Source organism: Panthera onca, chromosome A1 (assembly GCF_046562875.1).
Source record: "Panthera onca isolate mPanOnc1 chromosome A1, mPanOnc1 haplotype 2, whole genome shotgun sequence".
NCBI lineage: Eukaryota > Metazoa > Chordata > Mammalia > Carnivora > Felidae > Panthera > Panthera onca.
This window is the reverse complement of record NC_138339.1, coordinates 62,310,651-62,326,301: the sequence shown is the minus strand read 5'-3', so window position 1 is coordinate 62,326,301 and position 15,651 is coordinate 62,310,651. Positions and strand designations below refer to the sequence as shown.

General features: G+C 50.3%; 1 protein-coding gene across 2 annotated transcripts in view; it reads left to right on the top strand.

Annotated features, from left to right (window-relative positions):
• The window catches only part of SH3PXD2B (SH3 and PX domains 2B), a 105,265-nt gene that overhangs the window by 77,931 nt on the left and 11,683 nt on the right, over positions 1 to 15,651 (top strand). Inside the window, exons 8-13 of one of the 2 annotated variants that reach the window (XM_081796372.1) lie at positions 3,429 to 3,533; positions 4,938 to 5,021; positions 7,522 to 7,639; positions 10,688 to 10,914; positions 12,814 to 12,863; positions 13,780 to 13,905. In XM_081796372.1, coding sequence (XP_081652498.1) covers positions 3,429 to 3,533; positions 4,938 to 5,021; positions 7,522 to 7,639; positions 10,688 to 10,914; positions 12,814 to 12,863; positions 13,780 to 13,905 — 710 coding nt within the window. The remainder of the gene's footprint in view (positions 1 to 3,428; positions 3,534 to 4,937; positions 5,022 to 7,521; positions 7,640 to 10,687; positions 10,915 to 12,813; positions 12,864 to 13,779; positions 13,906 to 15,651) is intronic. The other variant, XM_078446863.2, reaches the window with a different exon arrangement.

The following is a 15,651-nucleotide window of genomic DNA, read 5'->3' as shown; positions in this document are numbered from 1 at the left end:
CCCGGTTGCCTTCCTTAGCCACAGAGTAGCCATCAGCACTATCGAAAGAAAAGGGCAAGGAGTAGGGGGTGAGCAGCTCCTCTCCAGGAAAAAGTGGCATAAACCCACCCGCTTTGTTGTGGCTAAAATGTGACCTTGCCTAATAATATGATTGGCAGGCCCGTCTTTGTGACACCCCATTGGCCAGTTAAGGACCAACAAACGGCCAACAAACAGAGGGAAAGCTGTGTTTGCAGCAGCATCTGAATCATGTTACCACAGTCATGAGATCTGCTTTAGCCAACCAAACTCGTTAATTACTCAATATAGCAACTACCATCCCCGCATCACAGCCAAAGAAACAAGACGCTAAGTGACGTGGTCGCTCACCCCAGATCTCATGACAGGTTACCGAGCTGGAATTCCAAACCAATTCCAGCTGGCCCCAAGGGCACGTGACTTTCTAATTCCTGGGAATGAATATGTGCTTCGCAGGGACGAAGGAAGACAGCCCCCACCCCTCTGGGCAGCCCGCTTGCGGGAAGTCGGGAAGACTCCGCGGCTGGGAGGAGAGTAGAAGCCAGGATGGGGTGTTGAGGTTAAGCCTGGTGTGTCCAGAAGGCGGCAGGGAAAAGGAGGCAGACAGTGAAATCTTCCTGGGGCCAAAAAACTGGCAACATTTATTTTTAGTTGTATTTTACCAGCCAAATAATACTGGACACATTCTTCTTAGAACAACCATAAAGTTAAAATCTGCTTTTTCCACTAGCTTCAACATTAGTCCCTTTCAAAACCCCAAATAGACCCTCTAACGGTTCACTCCAAATCCTTCTTGATAACTGTATACACGTACATATACGTATATGTATATATGTGTCTTTGTGCATGTGTGTATGTGTGTGAACTGTATGTCTACATGTGTGCCCATACATAGATACATAACCATATGCACACACACAACATTTTGTGTGTGTTGATATAACTTTATAGTTTAACCCCAGTGTTATCATTCTGTACCTTTTGATCATTTTGATCTGCAACATACTTTTTAGTCAACATTCAGCTTTTATTCCTTTAACATCTGCCTACTGTTGATCTGCATAAGCCATATTTTTCTCTACTATGAATAGAATATCTGTGCACACTGGTGAGTGTTTCTTTAGGTTAGACAATGAGACATAGAACTATTGGACCGTAGGTACACATATTTTGAATTTTAAGATCCTGCCAAATTGCCTCCAAACTGGTCATGGCAATTTACTCTCCCTCTAGCAACGCATGAGGCATTGGTGCAGAGTTAAGAGCTGAGACTGTGAGGCTAAGATAGCCTAGGAATGAATCCTGGCTCTGCCACTTTCTTTGTGACCTTAGTCAAGTCACTGCCTCTCTCTGAGCCTTGGCTTCCTCATCTGTAGAATGGGGCAGTAATAGTAGGCAGCTCGTAGGGCTGTTGTGAGGATCCCGCCAGTCAGATGTCAAGCACTGCGACGGTCTGGCACACATTACTGTCGTTGTTATATAGTGAGTTTCCTGAACCCCCACACAAATACCGGCAGATACAAGTTCTTAGGAAGACATACGATGTATCTTCTAATTTCTGGTTTTCCACAGACTTATCCACCCCATTCACTCGCGCGCGCGCACACACACACACACACACACACACACACACACACACACACACACACCCCCCCCCCCCCCCCCCCAAAACTTGTATTGCAAAAGGAGTGTCCAGCCGAGTAAAGTAGGTGACTTCCAAGTCAGGGAGGTCAAAAGCAAAGGCCTCCCTGTAAAACCAGAAAGGCTACTCAGTAGGCTGCCCCTTCCTTCTCTTCTTTTGTGAGGTCTCTAGGGCTTGGAGGTATGTGATCTTGGGGAGCAGATCCTGTTTTTCCATTATACTGTGCAGAGCCTGTTGGGCCCTGTGTTAATTTCCGGTTGCCATTACAACGAAGTACCACAAACTTAGTGGCCTCGAACCACGTAAATTATTTATCTTACAGTTCTGTAGGTCCAAATTGGGTCCCACTGGGCTAACATCAAGGCGTTGGCAGGGCTGAGTTCCTGTCTGCAGGTTCTGGATAGGATTTGCTTCTCTGCCTTTTCCAGTCAATTTCTAGAGACCACCCCATCCCTTGGCTCATGGTCCCTCCCCAGTCCTCAGAGCCAGCAGTACTGTGCCTCTCTCATCTTTCCTCCGGAGCCACACCTCCCTGACTCTTCTTCTGCCTCCCCTGTAATGCATGGGGCCCACCCTGATAACCCCAGATAACCCCCTATTTGTAGTTCAGCTGCTTTGCAACCTTGATCCCACCACCTGCAACCTTATTTCCTTAACATAGGCACAGGTTCCCAGGATTAGGACACAGACATCTTTGGCCAGTCACTGTTCTGCCTGCCACAGGGTACAAGCCCTTCTCGAAAGGAGGAGGACCTGAGTCTGGGTGAGAGGCCTCTCAGTTACACTGCAGCCAGGTTTACATTGACACGAGCAAATGCAAACTCAGTGTCTCAGATAAGTCATCAGGGCAGTGGCTTCAGTATCTCTTAGCCCTGGGTGCACATAGCAGCTTTGCCCTGAGCCATGTGAACTTGGAAAAGTGTACTGACTTCTTGGAGCCTCAGTTTCCTCATCTGTGCAATGGGGATGATAATCTGAAGATTATATAAAACAGTGTAAGTAAAAGGGTTAGTGCCTTGCATACCTTAGTGAAGATAGCTACATTCTTTACTCTCACCATTCAGGACGACCTTTCTCTCCCCTGTCCCAGCTCAGAAGTGGGTTTTTTTTTCTTTCTTTCTTTCTTTTTAAGTTTATTTATTTATTTTGAGAGAGACAAAGACAGCGTGAGCAGGGGAAGGGCAGACAGAGAGGGAGACAGAGAATCCCAAGCAGGCTCCACACTGTCAGCGTGGAGCCCAGTGTGGGGCTCAAACTCAAAAAACCATGAGATTATGACCTGAGCCGAAACCAAGAGTCAGACGTTTAACCAACTCAGCCACCCAGGTGCCCCCTTTTTTTTTTTTTTTAATGTTTATTTATTTTTGAGAGAGAGAGAGAGAGAGTGTGTGTGTGTGTGTGTGTGAGAGAGAGAGAGAGAGAGAGAAGGGGGGGCAGGCACAGAGGGAGGGGAACAGAGGATCCAAAGCAGGCTCTGTGCTGCCAGCAGTGAGCCCGATATGGGGCTCAAACTCACAAACTGTGAGATCATGACCTGAGCTGAAGCCCGATGCTTAACCACCCAGGCGCCCCAGAAGTGGTTTTCTTCTTAGGCTATTCTTAGCAGTTAGCAGGCAGCTAACATGGGTAGTTGTGTTCTATGATAAAATGGCAACTTTTTTGCCTTACCCTAAGCATGGACTCATAGTGGCTGAACATATTATTATACTCTGACCCCCAAGCTTCACATCTGACCCAACTAACATCAGTCTGCACTCTCATTTTCCAGGTTGGTGGTTTGTCAGCACGGCTGAAGAGCAAGGCTGGGTCCCTGCAACCTGCCTGGAAGGGCAGGATGGTATGCAGGATGAGTTTTCACTACAGCCTGAAGAAGGTAGGAAGGAGTTGGAGCCTTGCACTTGCCGTGGGGTTGGGACTAACAGCAAGCCCACCCTTAGGGGCCTTTGGGAGCCAACCCAGGTGAGGCTAGCCAGAGCTGGGGACCTAACACTTCCATGGGACCCCCAGGAGGGCCCCAGCCTGATCACCCCAGCACCTCATTATTCCTCACTCGAACCATTCTGATGGCCAAGATGTTGGGCTCCTTCCAGCTCATTCGCAAGACATCTGAAAGTATCTATCAAAGTGTGCTTTCTCAGCGACCAGTCTGGGTGTCAGCATTAGGACTGACCCTCTCCACGCACACTTCCGTTTCCTGGAGAACTTACCCTACAGGTGTCCTGAAGGGTGGTTCCTACAATGCCAAAAATGCTAACGCCCAGCTGACTCTGTTTTCCCCACTAGAAGCATTCCTGAGACTAGAGTAGGAGTCCATCTTAGCTAATAAATCGAAGGGTTTTAGAGTCAGACCTCAATGTGAGTTAGCTGAGTCGGGCCAGCACCTTAACCTCTCTCCACCTCAGCCTCCTCCTCTAAAAATGGAAATGATGATGTCTGTACCGTGAGACTTTTTTTCTTAATTAAAGGAGATTCCACATGCAAAGCATTTGGCAAAGAACCAGAGACAGTAAATAACTAGGAACAGTTATTAAATAACTATGCCTTACCCAGGGGTGACTATTTGGGCTTTTAGCTGACTGTTTGGGGGAAAGCACAAAACCACTTCTTGTGTTTATCAGAAAAGAGGGTGACAAGAAGGGGGATAATTCTGTGCTGAAAGGTTAATAAAAAATGTGTATGTGGGTTTGCATTTAGTTTTATTACAGCCAGCACCCCTCATCGAAAACGTATGTCGTTTTACTGGTGGTTTTGTGGGGCCCCCAAGCTCTGAGGGGCTGGGCCAACTCAAAGAATCCACTCAGATTCAGGGGTTGTGGTGTTCTGCATGAGAGCTGTAGCTCCCTTAGGCAGTTGATGATTGCCATTGTGGGCACCCCGCTGTAAGAGACTGATTGTTAACCCCATCTGATAGATGAGGAGACAGGCTCAGAAAGGTAGAGACACTTGCTTGGGGTCACACAGCTAAAAGGTGGAGAGATACCACATTTTCCTAAGTTTGCACATTTTTCTTCTCCCTTGACACAAGGGCTTCTTTTAGTGCCTCTTTATAAGTCACGCTAGGAATAGAATTATATCTACTGGTGGCCTCTGCACCCGTGTTCAAGGTTAATACTCAGGAAGTTGGTCCTTTTAAGATACCTGGGGCTTGGCGTAGGCTCAGAAATAATTCCTCCCAAACGGGAACGCACACTCAGCGTCCCCTTTGCCTCCAGACACTGGGAGTGCTTTCTTCTCACCTCTGCCTTCTGCCCTTCACCTCTACATGCTGCCTGTCCAGTCTCATGGAGGTACTGGTCTTTGCCCCGGCCTGTGGGCCGCCGCCGGACTCTGGGGGACTTGTATGCCATCAGCTGGCGTCAAGGTGCCTACCTTGGGGTTTTCTTCCCTGTTCAGTGTTTGGAGCTGGGTCCCTGCATCTGCATGCGTCTTCCTGCTCGGGGACTGCCCATGCCTGTTGCATGTGAGAAACAGTGACCTTGCCTGTTCTGCGTGTGTTGGTATGTAGGTTTGGGCAGTATTTCTTGGCCTGGGGCTCTAAAGTTTACCAGGTTGAAAAATAATGCCTGGGGCCTCTATAATGCTGAGCCAGTGACCTGTTTCTTTTAGCAGACACATCACAAGGGGAAGAAACCCACATCAAACTGTCCTAGGCCAAAAGGGAAATGTATCAGCTCGTCACTGAAAAGTCTGGGGAAGGACTAGCTTCAAGCATGGCTGGATCCAGGGGCTTGAAAACATTATGGGGACCTGGGACTTAACTCTCCTCCCCTCTGCTCTACTGTCTACCTTGCCGACACCATTTTCTCATGACAGCAATTCCAGGCACCTTTCAGAGATACCTACCAAAGAAAGTGCTTCTCCTTCAACACAAGTCTTAGGACTGGTTCTGACCGACCCACATGCTATCCCTGAACCAATCACAGTGGCCAGGGGAAGACAGCACTTTGGCCAGGCCAGGGTCCTGCACCCTCCCCGTCCCTCCAAGGCAGTGGTGAGGTCAGCCTTACCCAAACCATGTGGATGGAGGCTGGTAGTGGCGACAGAGGAAGGGCAGATGGACGCTAAGCATGCAGTGTCAGCGGGCACCTGCCATGCAGTCTGCAAGGTTTCCCTCTGTAAGGTTTGTTCGGGATCACTAAGTGTTTCATGGAGCCCAGAGAGCGCCTCCGGGTGCCGGAGAATCTCCCTGTGTAATTCAGGTGAGGGGTGGGCCCCCAGGAGTCCAGGGCCCGTAGGACTGACTGCATTTAGTCTAGGACTGAAGCAGCAACCCTTCCCACCCAACCAGAGAGAACTTCTGTGCATCTACGGGTTTGAATTACCCCCTGCACCCCTCACGGCACCCGCACCCACCCTGCAGCTACCATGAGTGAGGAGAGCAGCTGACTCTGCTGTACGCATGATATCTGCAACTTGAGTCAGCTCAGCCCCCACAGAGCAGGTCAGTGGGCTAGATCAATAAATAAATAAACTCCCTCTGTGTTTTCCACCTCCCTCGACACCAGCTGGGCAGGCCACAGACAGCTTGTGGTGTTTTCCCAAAGAGAAGAGAGTTGGCCCCAACACGCTGGCCATCAACACCAGCCCACAGCTGGCTCGGTCACTCCCTGGGGGCCGGAATGTAAGCTAAATAGGAAAGCCCTTCCGTGTCCTCTTCAGGGTCCCTGGGGACACTCATCTGTTCTGTCTCAGGAGTCCCTGCTGACAGTGTTGAGCACGGGAGCTATTCTCTTGTTCTCCAGAGGGCCCTGCCAGCTTGTGACAGTGAGCAGTCCTCCAAGCAGAGCCTGAGAAATAGTCCCATGGCTTTGAGGGGAAAGAGTGAGGCACCACTGAGAGTGAGGTGGAAGGCACCCCAGTCACATTAACGAAAGTTGAAGCAGGCAGTGATTTCACTGCGCACACGTGTGTGTGCGCGCGTGCGGTCATGTGTGTGCATAAAATTATTATGTGACACGCTTAAAACGAATACAGTGTTAAATGTCAATTATATCTCAATTTAAAAAACAAAATATTAAAAATAAAATTGAAGCTTCAGGTGTGGTTGGATCCAGCAGCTTGAAAATAACTAATGAAAAATGAAGATCAGTTACCCACTAGGTAATGACAATTGCTTTTAAAAATTAAAGGAAGAAAGAAAATTGCTAGCTGTAGCCTCCTTGGTAGGGATTTCAGCCTAAAACCAGCTGTTGCCAAATCCAGCTTACCCCTGAACCCTCTACCAGCAAGAACTGTGGAGGAGCCACAGATGACTTAACCCCCTCTGGCATGAGCTAGGTGGCTCCCACCAGGCCTTTGGGAACTATTCATTTACTAAACGTTGACTACTTTACTGAATAGTTACACAGTATTGCCAGTACCGTGCCCAGTGCTAGAGACAGAGGAGTAACTGAGACAGACACAAGTCCCTACCTTCGTGGTGCTTGTATTCTAGCAGAGAACACAGACACAAAACACAGTCACCAGGTAAATTGTATGGTGTGTTAGAAGGTAATTCCTGGTATGAGGAAAAAAATAAACCTGGGTAAGGGGGATGAGGTTGCCATGAGTTGGAATACTGCATAAAGCAAGGTCAAGGAAAGTAACCTTGAAGCACAGCTTTGACCTTGAGGAAGATGAGGATGACTGCATGACCCTGAGGGATTTCAGAGGGATTGGGACCTGACCTGTGTCCTGTTGCTGCTTGCACAGGGTCATCCAGGCCTAAATGAGGGCCTAGGGGGTCCCCAGAAACTTCTGGAGGAAATCCTTCCTTTCAGTGGGCAAGGACGTCTCATGTATCACGTCTCATGCCCTTGGCCGTCAGCATCCCAGGACTCTCACTGTCTTTGACTTAACCCAGCATCCCTTTGTCCCTGCAGAGGAGAAGTACACAGTCATCTACCCGTACACAGCTCGAGACCAGGATGAAATGAATCTAGAGCGAGGGGCTGTGGTGGAGGTGATCCAGAAAAACCTGGAAGGCTGGTGGAAGATCAGGTACCTGCTGCAACTGAGTGGTCACATGGTCTCTGGCTGCTCAGAGGTCTGTAAGTGATTACGGATGGATGGGATGAGGTTTTGGCCTGAGCCACAAAAGGATGCTTCTCCTCGATGCCGTTTAGACTCCCTCCCTATCCAGATCCTTCTCTAAAAATCCGCAATAGACAAAACCTCCAAATGCCCCAAACCACAGATAGCGGTAACCCTGTTGAGCAAGACTGGTTTCCACCCCCATGTGTTTCTCGTAAGGAGACGCTGCATTGCCCTGTGCGGGTGATTTCCCACTCCAGCCCTGCTCTGACACCAACAGGATGCATAACACCACAGGACCGCAGCTCATCCTAGAGCCAAAAATTGCCCTCATCTCAGAGTTCAGTAGTATAAGCTGGAGGCCAGCTTTCGAACTCTTTATCACAGCTCTTTTGCCTATGTGATGCAGTCAGCACCCTATGAGCGCCAACTCCTCCTGGCCTGCCTGCCACTTCCCCAGTGTTAGTCCTGGGAACCCCTCCTTGGTTACCTTAGTAGGCAGGCAGTGGCAACAAGACATCAGGGCAAAAAAAGAAGTCCTTGGGACCTGGTGTCTATACAGCAATGTGATGCAGGATATTAGGGCCATTCATCGGGGTTCAGCCTGTGGCATTTCATTCATTCACTCAACAAACACACACCAAGAATCTGTACTGGGCCAAGCCCTTTTCTGGGAGTTGGGGAGTCAACAGTGAGAAAGACACGGAGGTTCACACCAGCAGGCACAGCAGGCAGGCTCAGTCCCCCGGCAGGGTGGTGATGCATGGGGACTCTGGAGCACAGAAGAGGAGCTCCTGAGCTCAGGGGGCAGGATGGCTTCCTGGGAGGGGTCTACAGAACTGAGGTTTGAAGCAGGAGTAGTGACAGTGACACCTAACATATCCTGAGTGTATATGGTGTCAGCTACATTACGAATTATCCCAAAACTTAGTGGCTCTGGAATTCAAGGAGTGACTTACTTGGGTCCCTCCTGAGGTTGCGGTAGGATGTCAGCGACGCATGCCATCATCTGAAGGTTCAGCTGAGGCTGGAAAGTGACAAACCAGGATTTAAACCTGTACCTTTCTCACCCCAGAGCCACTCACCTCTACGTGTGCTGCTCTGCTTGTGGCTTTGTGACCTCAGACAGTGAATTGTCTCGTGCCGAGGGCCTGGATTCTAGGTAGCATGACATTTTCCAGTTAGGACAAGATTTGCTCCCTCTCAGAAGATATTTTAAGATTGAAAGGCATCACATCCTGCAGATTTCTGTCTCCTGTAAATTGGCTTCCAGTTATAAAGGACCTTTTTCGTCACTGAAACAGTGCTATTTAGTTCTTGAAGTGATTCTTGACGAGAGATTTGGCCTTGCCATATATCATCTCCAGCCATTCAGGTCTCTTCCACTCTCCCCCAAAGGTGTGGGCATGCATTATGTGGGCCAGAGCAGCGGGGTGCTTGCAAATAGTTGACATCCGGTTCTCAAGGGAAAACTACCCTTGAGTTGTGGTGTTTTCCAAAGTGTACATAGTCCCACCGGGTGATTCCAAGCCTCCCGTGCAACGTCACTAAATGTGGAGTTCGGAAGAGACGAACACAGTTGACGCTCACCAGTTGGTGCAAGCAGGCTCCAGCACCCCTCTGGTCCAATTTGACCCCTCGGCTCATGCTATGAAACTGAGCTCTGTTGTGCAGAGAATTAAGCGATCGCCTTCATTGAATCCCTTTGGAATTCAGTGAGCTGTCCGTCAGGGTCTCGGTCACTCTGCAGTTCAGTGACCACCAGCTGACTCTTAGCAAGTCGTGGAACCAGCTCCTGACCGGCTTGGTTCCCATCTGAATGCATGGTGGTTGTTTTTTTATTTTTTAAGTTTATTTATTTTAAAGATATAGTATGAGTGGGGGAAGCCACAGAGAGAGAGAGAGAGAGAGAGAGAGAGAGAGAGAGAGAGAGAGAGACTCTCAAGCAGGCTCCATGCTGCCAGCACAGAGCCCAGTGTGGGGCTCAAACTCACGAAAACTTGAGACTGTGACCTGAGCCGAAACCAGGAGTCTGCCAATTAACCGCCTGAGCCACCCAGGCGCCCCCTGAATGCATGTTTAATCTACATGTTAACCAGTGTGACTGGAGCCATGCCCTGCCTGTGCCAAGCTTTGTGCCAGAAGCTGGGGCTGCTGGGAAGAGGCAGCAAAACAGGTTAGGAGCAGAGACTAGACTGGTGCCAACTGCCTAGGTCTCAGTCCGTTTCTGCCACCTCCCAGGGTTGGATGCGTGAAGTACGTCAACAGCGGGAAAGTGGGTAGAACAGACTGGCATACAGTAGGTGCCCACTAAGTGGCAGTTATCACTGTTGTCATCTCTGCGATGACTGTGACGGGACAGTGAGTGTAGCAGAGCTTTATGGCTGCTCGCCTTTGCCAGGCCCGTGGGCAGTTTGTCCACTTGTCCTTTTATTTCTTTATTCAACTCCCTGGCACCGAGGCTCTTGCCACACAGAGATCAGTCAGGTGCAGCGTACCCCAGGAGCTCGTGTTCTAGCTGGGGAGACAGAACCGCCACAGCCAAGTGCACTGTGTGTCCCAGGTGCTAGGGTGGTGTTGTGTGCGGGAGACACTGGGTCACCGTGGAGGGAGGGGTTCATTCTCTGTGAGGCTCAGGGAAGGCTTGAGAAAGGAAATGACAGTAAGCAGAGCTGGGGAAGAAAGAACAGGAAGGACAGTGGGAAGGGGCTTTCCCGACACAGAGTTTCCAAGAGCAGAGGCCGCCGGAGTGAACGATGGTGGTGCGTTTGGGAGACTGCAAGCCTCGTGCGGTAGGAGGGGCATGGGGGTTGCTGTTAAGAGATGAGGCTGGGGAGGCAGGCAGAGGGCGGGTTGGAAAGGCCTTGAATGCCGAGCTGAGGTCAGCAAGGGGTGTGCCAGCCTCTGGCCCATCATTCCTGCCGTCTGGGACTTGAAGTGCAGTGCGTGGTAGGAACACGGCTTCTTTCTGTGCGTCTGGCAGAGCAGCCTGTCCAGCGTCCCTCCTCTTCCCAGGTACCAGGGCAAAGAGGGCTGGGCCCCAGCCTCCTACCTAAAGAAGAGCAGTGGGGAGCCCTCACCCCCGAAGCTGGGCCCCGGCTCGTCCGCCCACACCGGCGTTCTCGACCTAGACGGAGTTTCCCGGCAGCAGAGCACGGTGGGCAGGGAGAGAGAGCTGCTCAACAACCAGAGGGACGGCCGGTTTGAAGGCCGCCCGGGGCCTGACAGCGACATCAAGCAGAGTGAGTGACGCCCCACAAAGCTCCGGGGGCTGAGGACCTACTATGTGCCAGGCTCCGTGCTCGGAGCTCCTCACGTGTCCCTCATCCTCACAACAGCCCTGCTGCCTAACATCCTGTAGACAGGAAAACAGTCCCAGAAACCCTGGGGAGCTTGTTCCAGACCATGGTTTTTCCACGATCTTGCGCTGATCGTGATAGCTTCTATCTCTCAAGCCCTACTGTGTACCAGGAATCTTACAATTAGTCTCATTGGCTCCTTGTAACAACCTCAGAGGGACTAAATTAGTTTTGTTTTACAGATTAGGAACCAGAGAGATGAGGTGATTTGTCCAGGGCCACCCAGCTAGTAAATTGTAGGGCCGGGACTTGAACCCAGGCCCACCTGACCCCAACACCTGTGCCCTCTCTTTAGGGCCTCGTTTCTGAGCCAGAAGTTGTTGACCTTGCGTTGAGTTGACTCGAACAACAGTTCTTTATGCATCTTACTTTCCAAAGCCTTCTGTATATATGCTTCCATTGAATGTTCCCAACACACCTGAGAGTATGGGTTCCTTATTGTTGTCTGCAGTGAGCATGGGACTCCACCCCCGGGCACGTGACCCTGCCCCAGTTGTGCAGGGCAGGAGGAAGCCGTCTGCTGGGAAAGTCCCCTGGCCCAGCTAATCTTCTCCAACTGTTTACAGCAGCTCAGCAAACTTGTAAAAGTCAGTGAATTCTTGAAACTCAAGAATTTCTCCATTCTCTGCTCAGCTGATGTCTCAGGAAAAAAAACAAAAAACAAAAAAAAAAACACTGGCATGCCATGGCGGGGGTTCTGGCCAGCCCCTGGCTTTTGTGATTCTAATCTATCATGGCCAAGAGCACAGGATTCCCATTAACGCTGAGCAAATAAGAATCTGAACCCCCATGTCTTTGTTAGGAGATGGGTTCCGATGCTCAAGCAAACTCTCCCTACCCCTGCCTCACACCCCCCCACCCCCAGTAACAGGGGCTCAGATCATTTAGATATTCATTTCTTTCTCACAAAGCTGTCCAGCTCTGCGTCCAGGGCTGCTGGGGCAGCTCTGTGCAGTCAAAGGTCTTATTAGACGCTATCTTGTGTTGCCCTCATCTTGCTGGTCCAGGGTGGTGCCCCACTAGTCCAGCCAGTGAAGAAGGCAGGGGGAAGTGGAGGACTTGACTCAGAAGCTATATGCTCTCCACTCTGTCACGTCCCACTGGCCAGAACTTAGTCACATGGCAATACCTAGCTGCAAGGGAGTCTGGGAAGTGCAGTCTACATAGGCAGCTTAGTGGCTGGCTAAAACTCCATCGCTAACTAATTCTAACAGAAGACAGGGGAGATGGGGATTTAAGAGATTAGTACATCCCAGCTGCCAGACTTGCCCTCCGTGTGGACCTGTGCTGAGCCAGCTCAGGGGATGACACATGTTCCGCCTTGAGCCAGGAGCCTGGACCATTACGCAGTCATCCTCCTGAGCCTGAGACTCAGAGCAAGGGCAGCCCAGTTCCAGAGTAGAAACCCCTGATGTCGTCAGCCCACAATTGTTTGTTCTGTTTACGTGTGGTTTAACATTACACGCCCACCAGGTGCCCCCGGCCTCGTTTGCACCCTTTCCTTTCATCTCTGCCACTGCCCCTGGGTGGCAGGCAGGCATTACCACGCCTGTGTTCCACCGAAGCCTACATCGTGGGCCTGTCTGGAGAGCCTCACGCCGTTCCGGCACACGGGCAGTCCTCATAGTCCCGAGCCAAGTCTGAGCGGCCCCTTCCCAGTCAGGCTGTTTCTTCCCACAAGAAGGGTCACAGCGGCTCACGAATGCCTGCCTGGTGTCCCCCTGAAGAATTCCATCTGCAGAATTCTGCATGTGTGTGCAGTAAGCTCTCGTCTCTTTGTAGGATCGCCCAAGATGAGGCAGAGACCCCCTCCTCGCCGAGATATGACCATAGTAAGTGGACCTTTGCTGCCGGGAAGCCAGGCCCTAATCCGAATCTGGCCCCTCACTCCCACCTTGCCCTTTCCAGAGATGTTCTCTTGCCTCTCCACACAGCTGCCTGGACAAGTGTCGCAGACCAGACGAGTGTTGGTCTGGTCAGAGGGGGAAAGGCTAGGGTCCCCTGGGAGTGATGCAAGTTACCTATGGCTCTGCCACGGTTAGCTCTCAGGATGTGCCCTCTGCTTCCTGAGCCCACTTTGCTTTATTGTAGATCAGTCTTCTCAGAGAAGGTAACTCGAAACCAAAGCTGGGATGAGGCATAAGTATTGTTTGTGGTGCCATTCTGGTATTTTCCTTTCAGACTCTGTTTTTAATTCTTTAGGTACCTTTTCTAACCAATACTTTGAAAATTGAGCCTTCTACCATTTATTGAGCACCAGTTGGGCACCCTGCAGTGTGCTGGGTGCTTCATTACGTGGACCTATTGAATGCTTACAGTGATCCCACCAGGTAGATCCCCATTCTACAGGAGATGAAACTGAGGCTCCAGAAGGGGAAGTGATTTGTCCAAAGGTGCACAGCACGCATAAGCAGTATTTCCAACCCAGATGGGTCTGACCTGCAAGCCCGTGTTCTTTCCACAACCCTCACTGCCTCTTGAATTCAGAGACTGTTGTCCTGCCCCAGATTTTCATGATTGTAGGTAAATGTCCCATGTTTCTCCTCCTCACTCTGAAGCTGATGGTCCAGTGAACCATCTAGGAGACGATCTGCACAGATGGTCCTCTGTGTTTTGTCCCTTAGAATCCAAATGGGTCCACCAGCTCCCCTCGAGGGTGATCGTGTGCCCCCGACCCTTAGCACCTCCCCCCTTCAGCCAATGACAATGGACTTACCCTGGATTTAGCACTGTGTTTGATTGTGCCAGCCTCGAGGTCTTAACCTGCCCAAGCCTCCCGTTCCACCCCAAGTGGAGGAAGAGTATTACACTATTGCTGAGTTCCAGACAACCATCCCTGATGGCATCAGCTTCCAGGCGGGTCTGAAGGTCGAGGTGAGTGGACCTGGTGTCCCTTTGCCTACTTGTGATTCTTGAACCACGGCACCACCTCCTGCTTCTCTCATTTCTCTCCTCACCCTCCCTCCCTCCCTCCCTTCCTCTTTTCCTTCCTCCCCTCTTCCCTCTCTTCCTTCCTCTCTCCCTCCCTCTCTCCCTTCCTCCCTTCCTCCCTTCTCTCCTTTCTTTGTGGCAGCTTTACTGATATATAATTCACACCATACACATCACTGACTTAAAGTATACAATCCAGTGTTTTTTAGTATATTCACAGAATTGTGCAACCACATTCAGTGTTAGAACGTTCTCAACACCCAAAACAGAAAGGCTGTATACATTAGCCGCCACTCCCTGTTTCCCCTCAACTGTTCTCAGCCCCCCTGCCCCCAGCCCTAGGCAGCCACTAATCTGCTTTCTGTTTCTGTTGCTGTGCCTACATGAACATTTCATATAAGTGGAACCATACACTATGTGATCTTTTGTGACTGCCTTGTATTCTGTTTTTATCACCACCTACTTCCCTTCTTGCTTCTCTCTCTCCTTTTCATCCCGCTCCTTTGCTTGTCTGCTCTGTTCCTGCACCAAGGCCAACATAAATCCTCTCTCTCCTTCCATTTCTTTCTCCTTTCCTCGTGTAGTCAGAGCTTGAGGCTGTTTCCCGTATCTCCCGGAGAGCCTGGAAGTAATGCTATAGCAATCAGCTGCCAGGCACTGAGCTCAGCACTTCACACAGTCTCTCTCTTAATCATTTACTCTGGTGAGGCAGGACCATTAACAATCCCCATTTTTCAGATGAGGAAGCTTTGGCTCAGGAAAAAAGGTGCTGTCCAAAGTCACACAGCTGAAAGGTGGCAGAGGCAGGATTTGAACCCATGTCTGTCTCCAGATTTGAGCCAGGACTGTTAACCTCCTATTGTTAGCCATCTGATGGACATTTGGGAACATCGGGAGGGCGGGCACCTTATCTGTTTTTCACTCCTGTGTCCTTACAGCTAGCACAGTGCTTGGCACATGGTAGGTTTGCAAGGAATATCGATTCAGTGAAAATCTGTCTCCCCACTAGCCTCCTGCCTAACACTCAGAAGGCCGGGGAGTATCTTCTTCATTCTTACCCACAGCCCTGGCATTGGGGCTGGTCCATAGTGGGTGCTTTAGAAGTGAACGTTTGGCTGATTGCAGGACATAAGCAGTGGATGGATGACTGTTGAGCCAGTGCACAAGTGTGGTTGCCCTGAGGGTCTTTCATCACTCTCTAAGAGATCTGCAAAGCACCTGCTGGTTCCCTCCCACTCTGACACTTCCTGCCTCTCTCTCTCTTTCCCCTCATGCCCTGGGGCAGCTGCCCAGGCAGCTCAGCAGAAGGTGGCTCCCCAAAGGTGCTGCGTCCTGGGCCTCTCCACCACCGATTCTACCCAGGCATCTCCAGAAAGTCATCCTCAACCAAATGTCTTTCAGCCCATTGAGGGAGGGCTATCTGCAGAGAGCTAAAGTCTCTCCAGCTAATTTTATAAAATGCAAATCCCAATCTAGGTAGACAGACTAAGGGGAAAGCAGAAACACCCACAAAGTTCTAAGAAGACTTCATAGCTGTTCCTCTTGCCTTTTTTTTTTTTTTTTTTTTTTTTTTTTGGCCTTTCTGGCCTTTCCAACTTCATATCTACAGAGAACTCAAGGCATCTTGATTTGTGCTAAAAGATCATTCTATGCCCAGTTCCCCATTTTGCTGCTGTAAAACATATACAT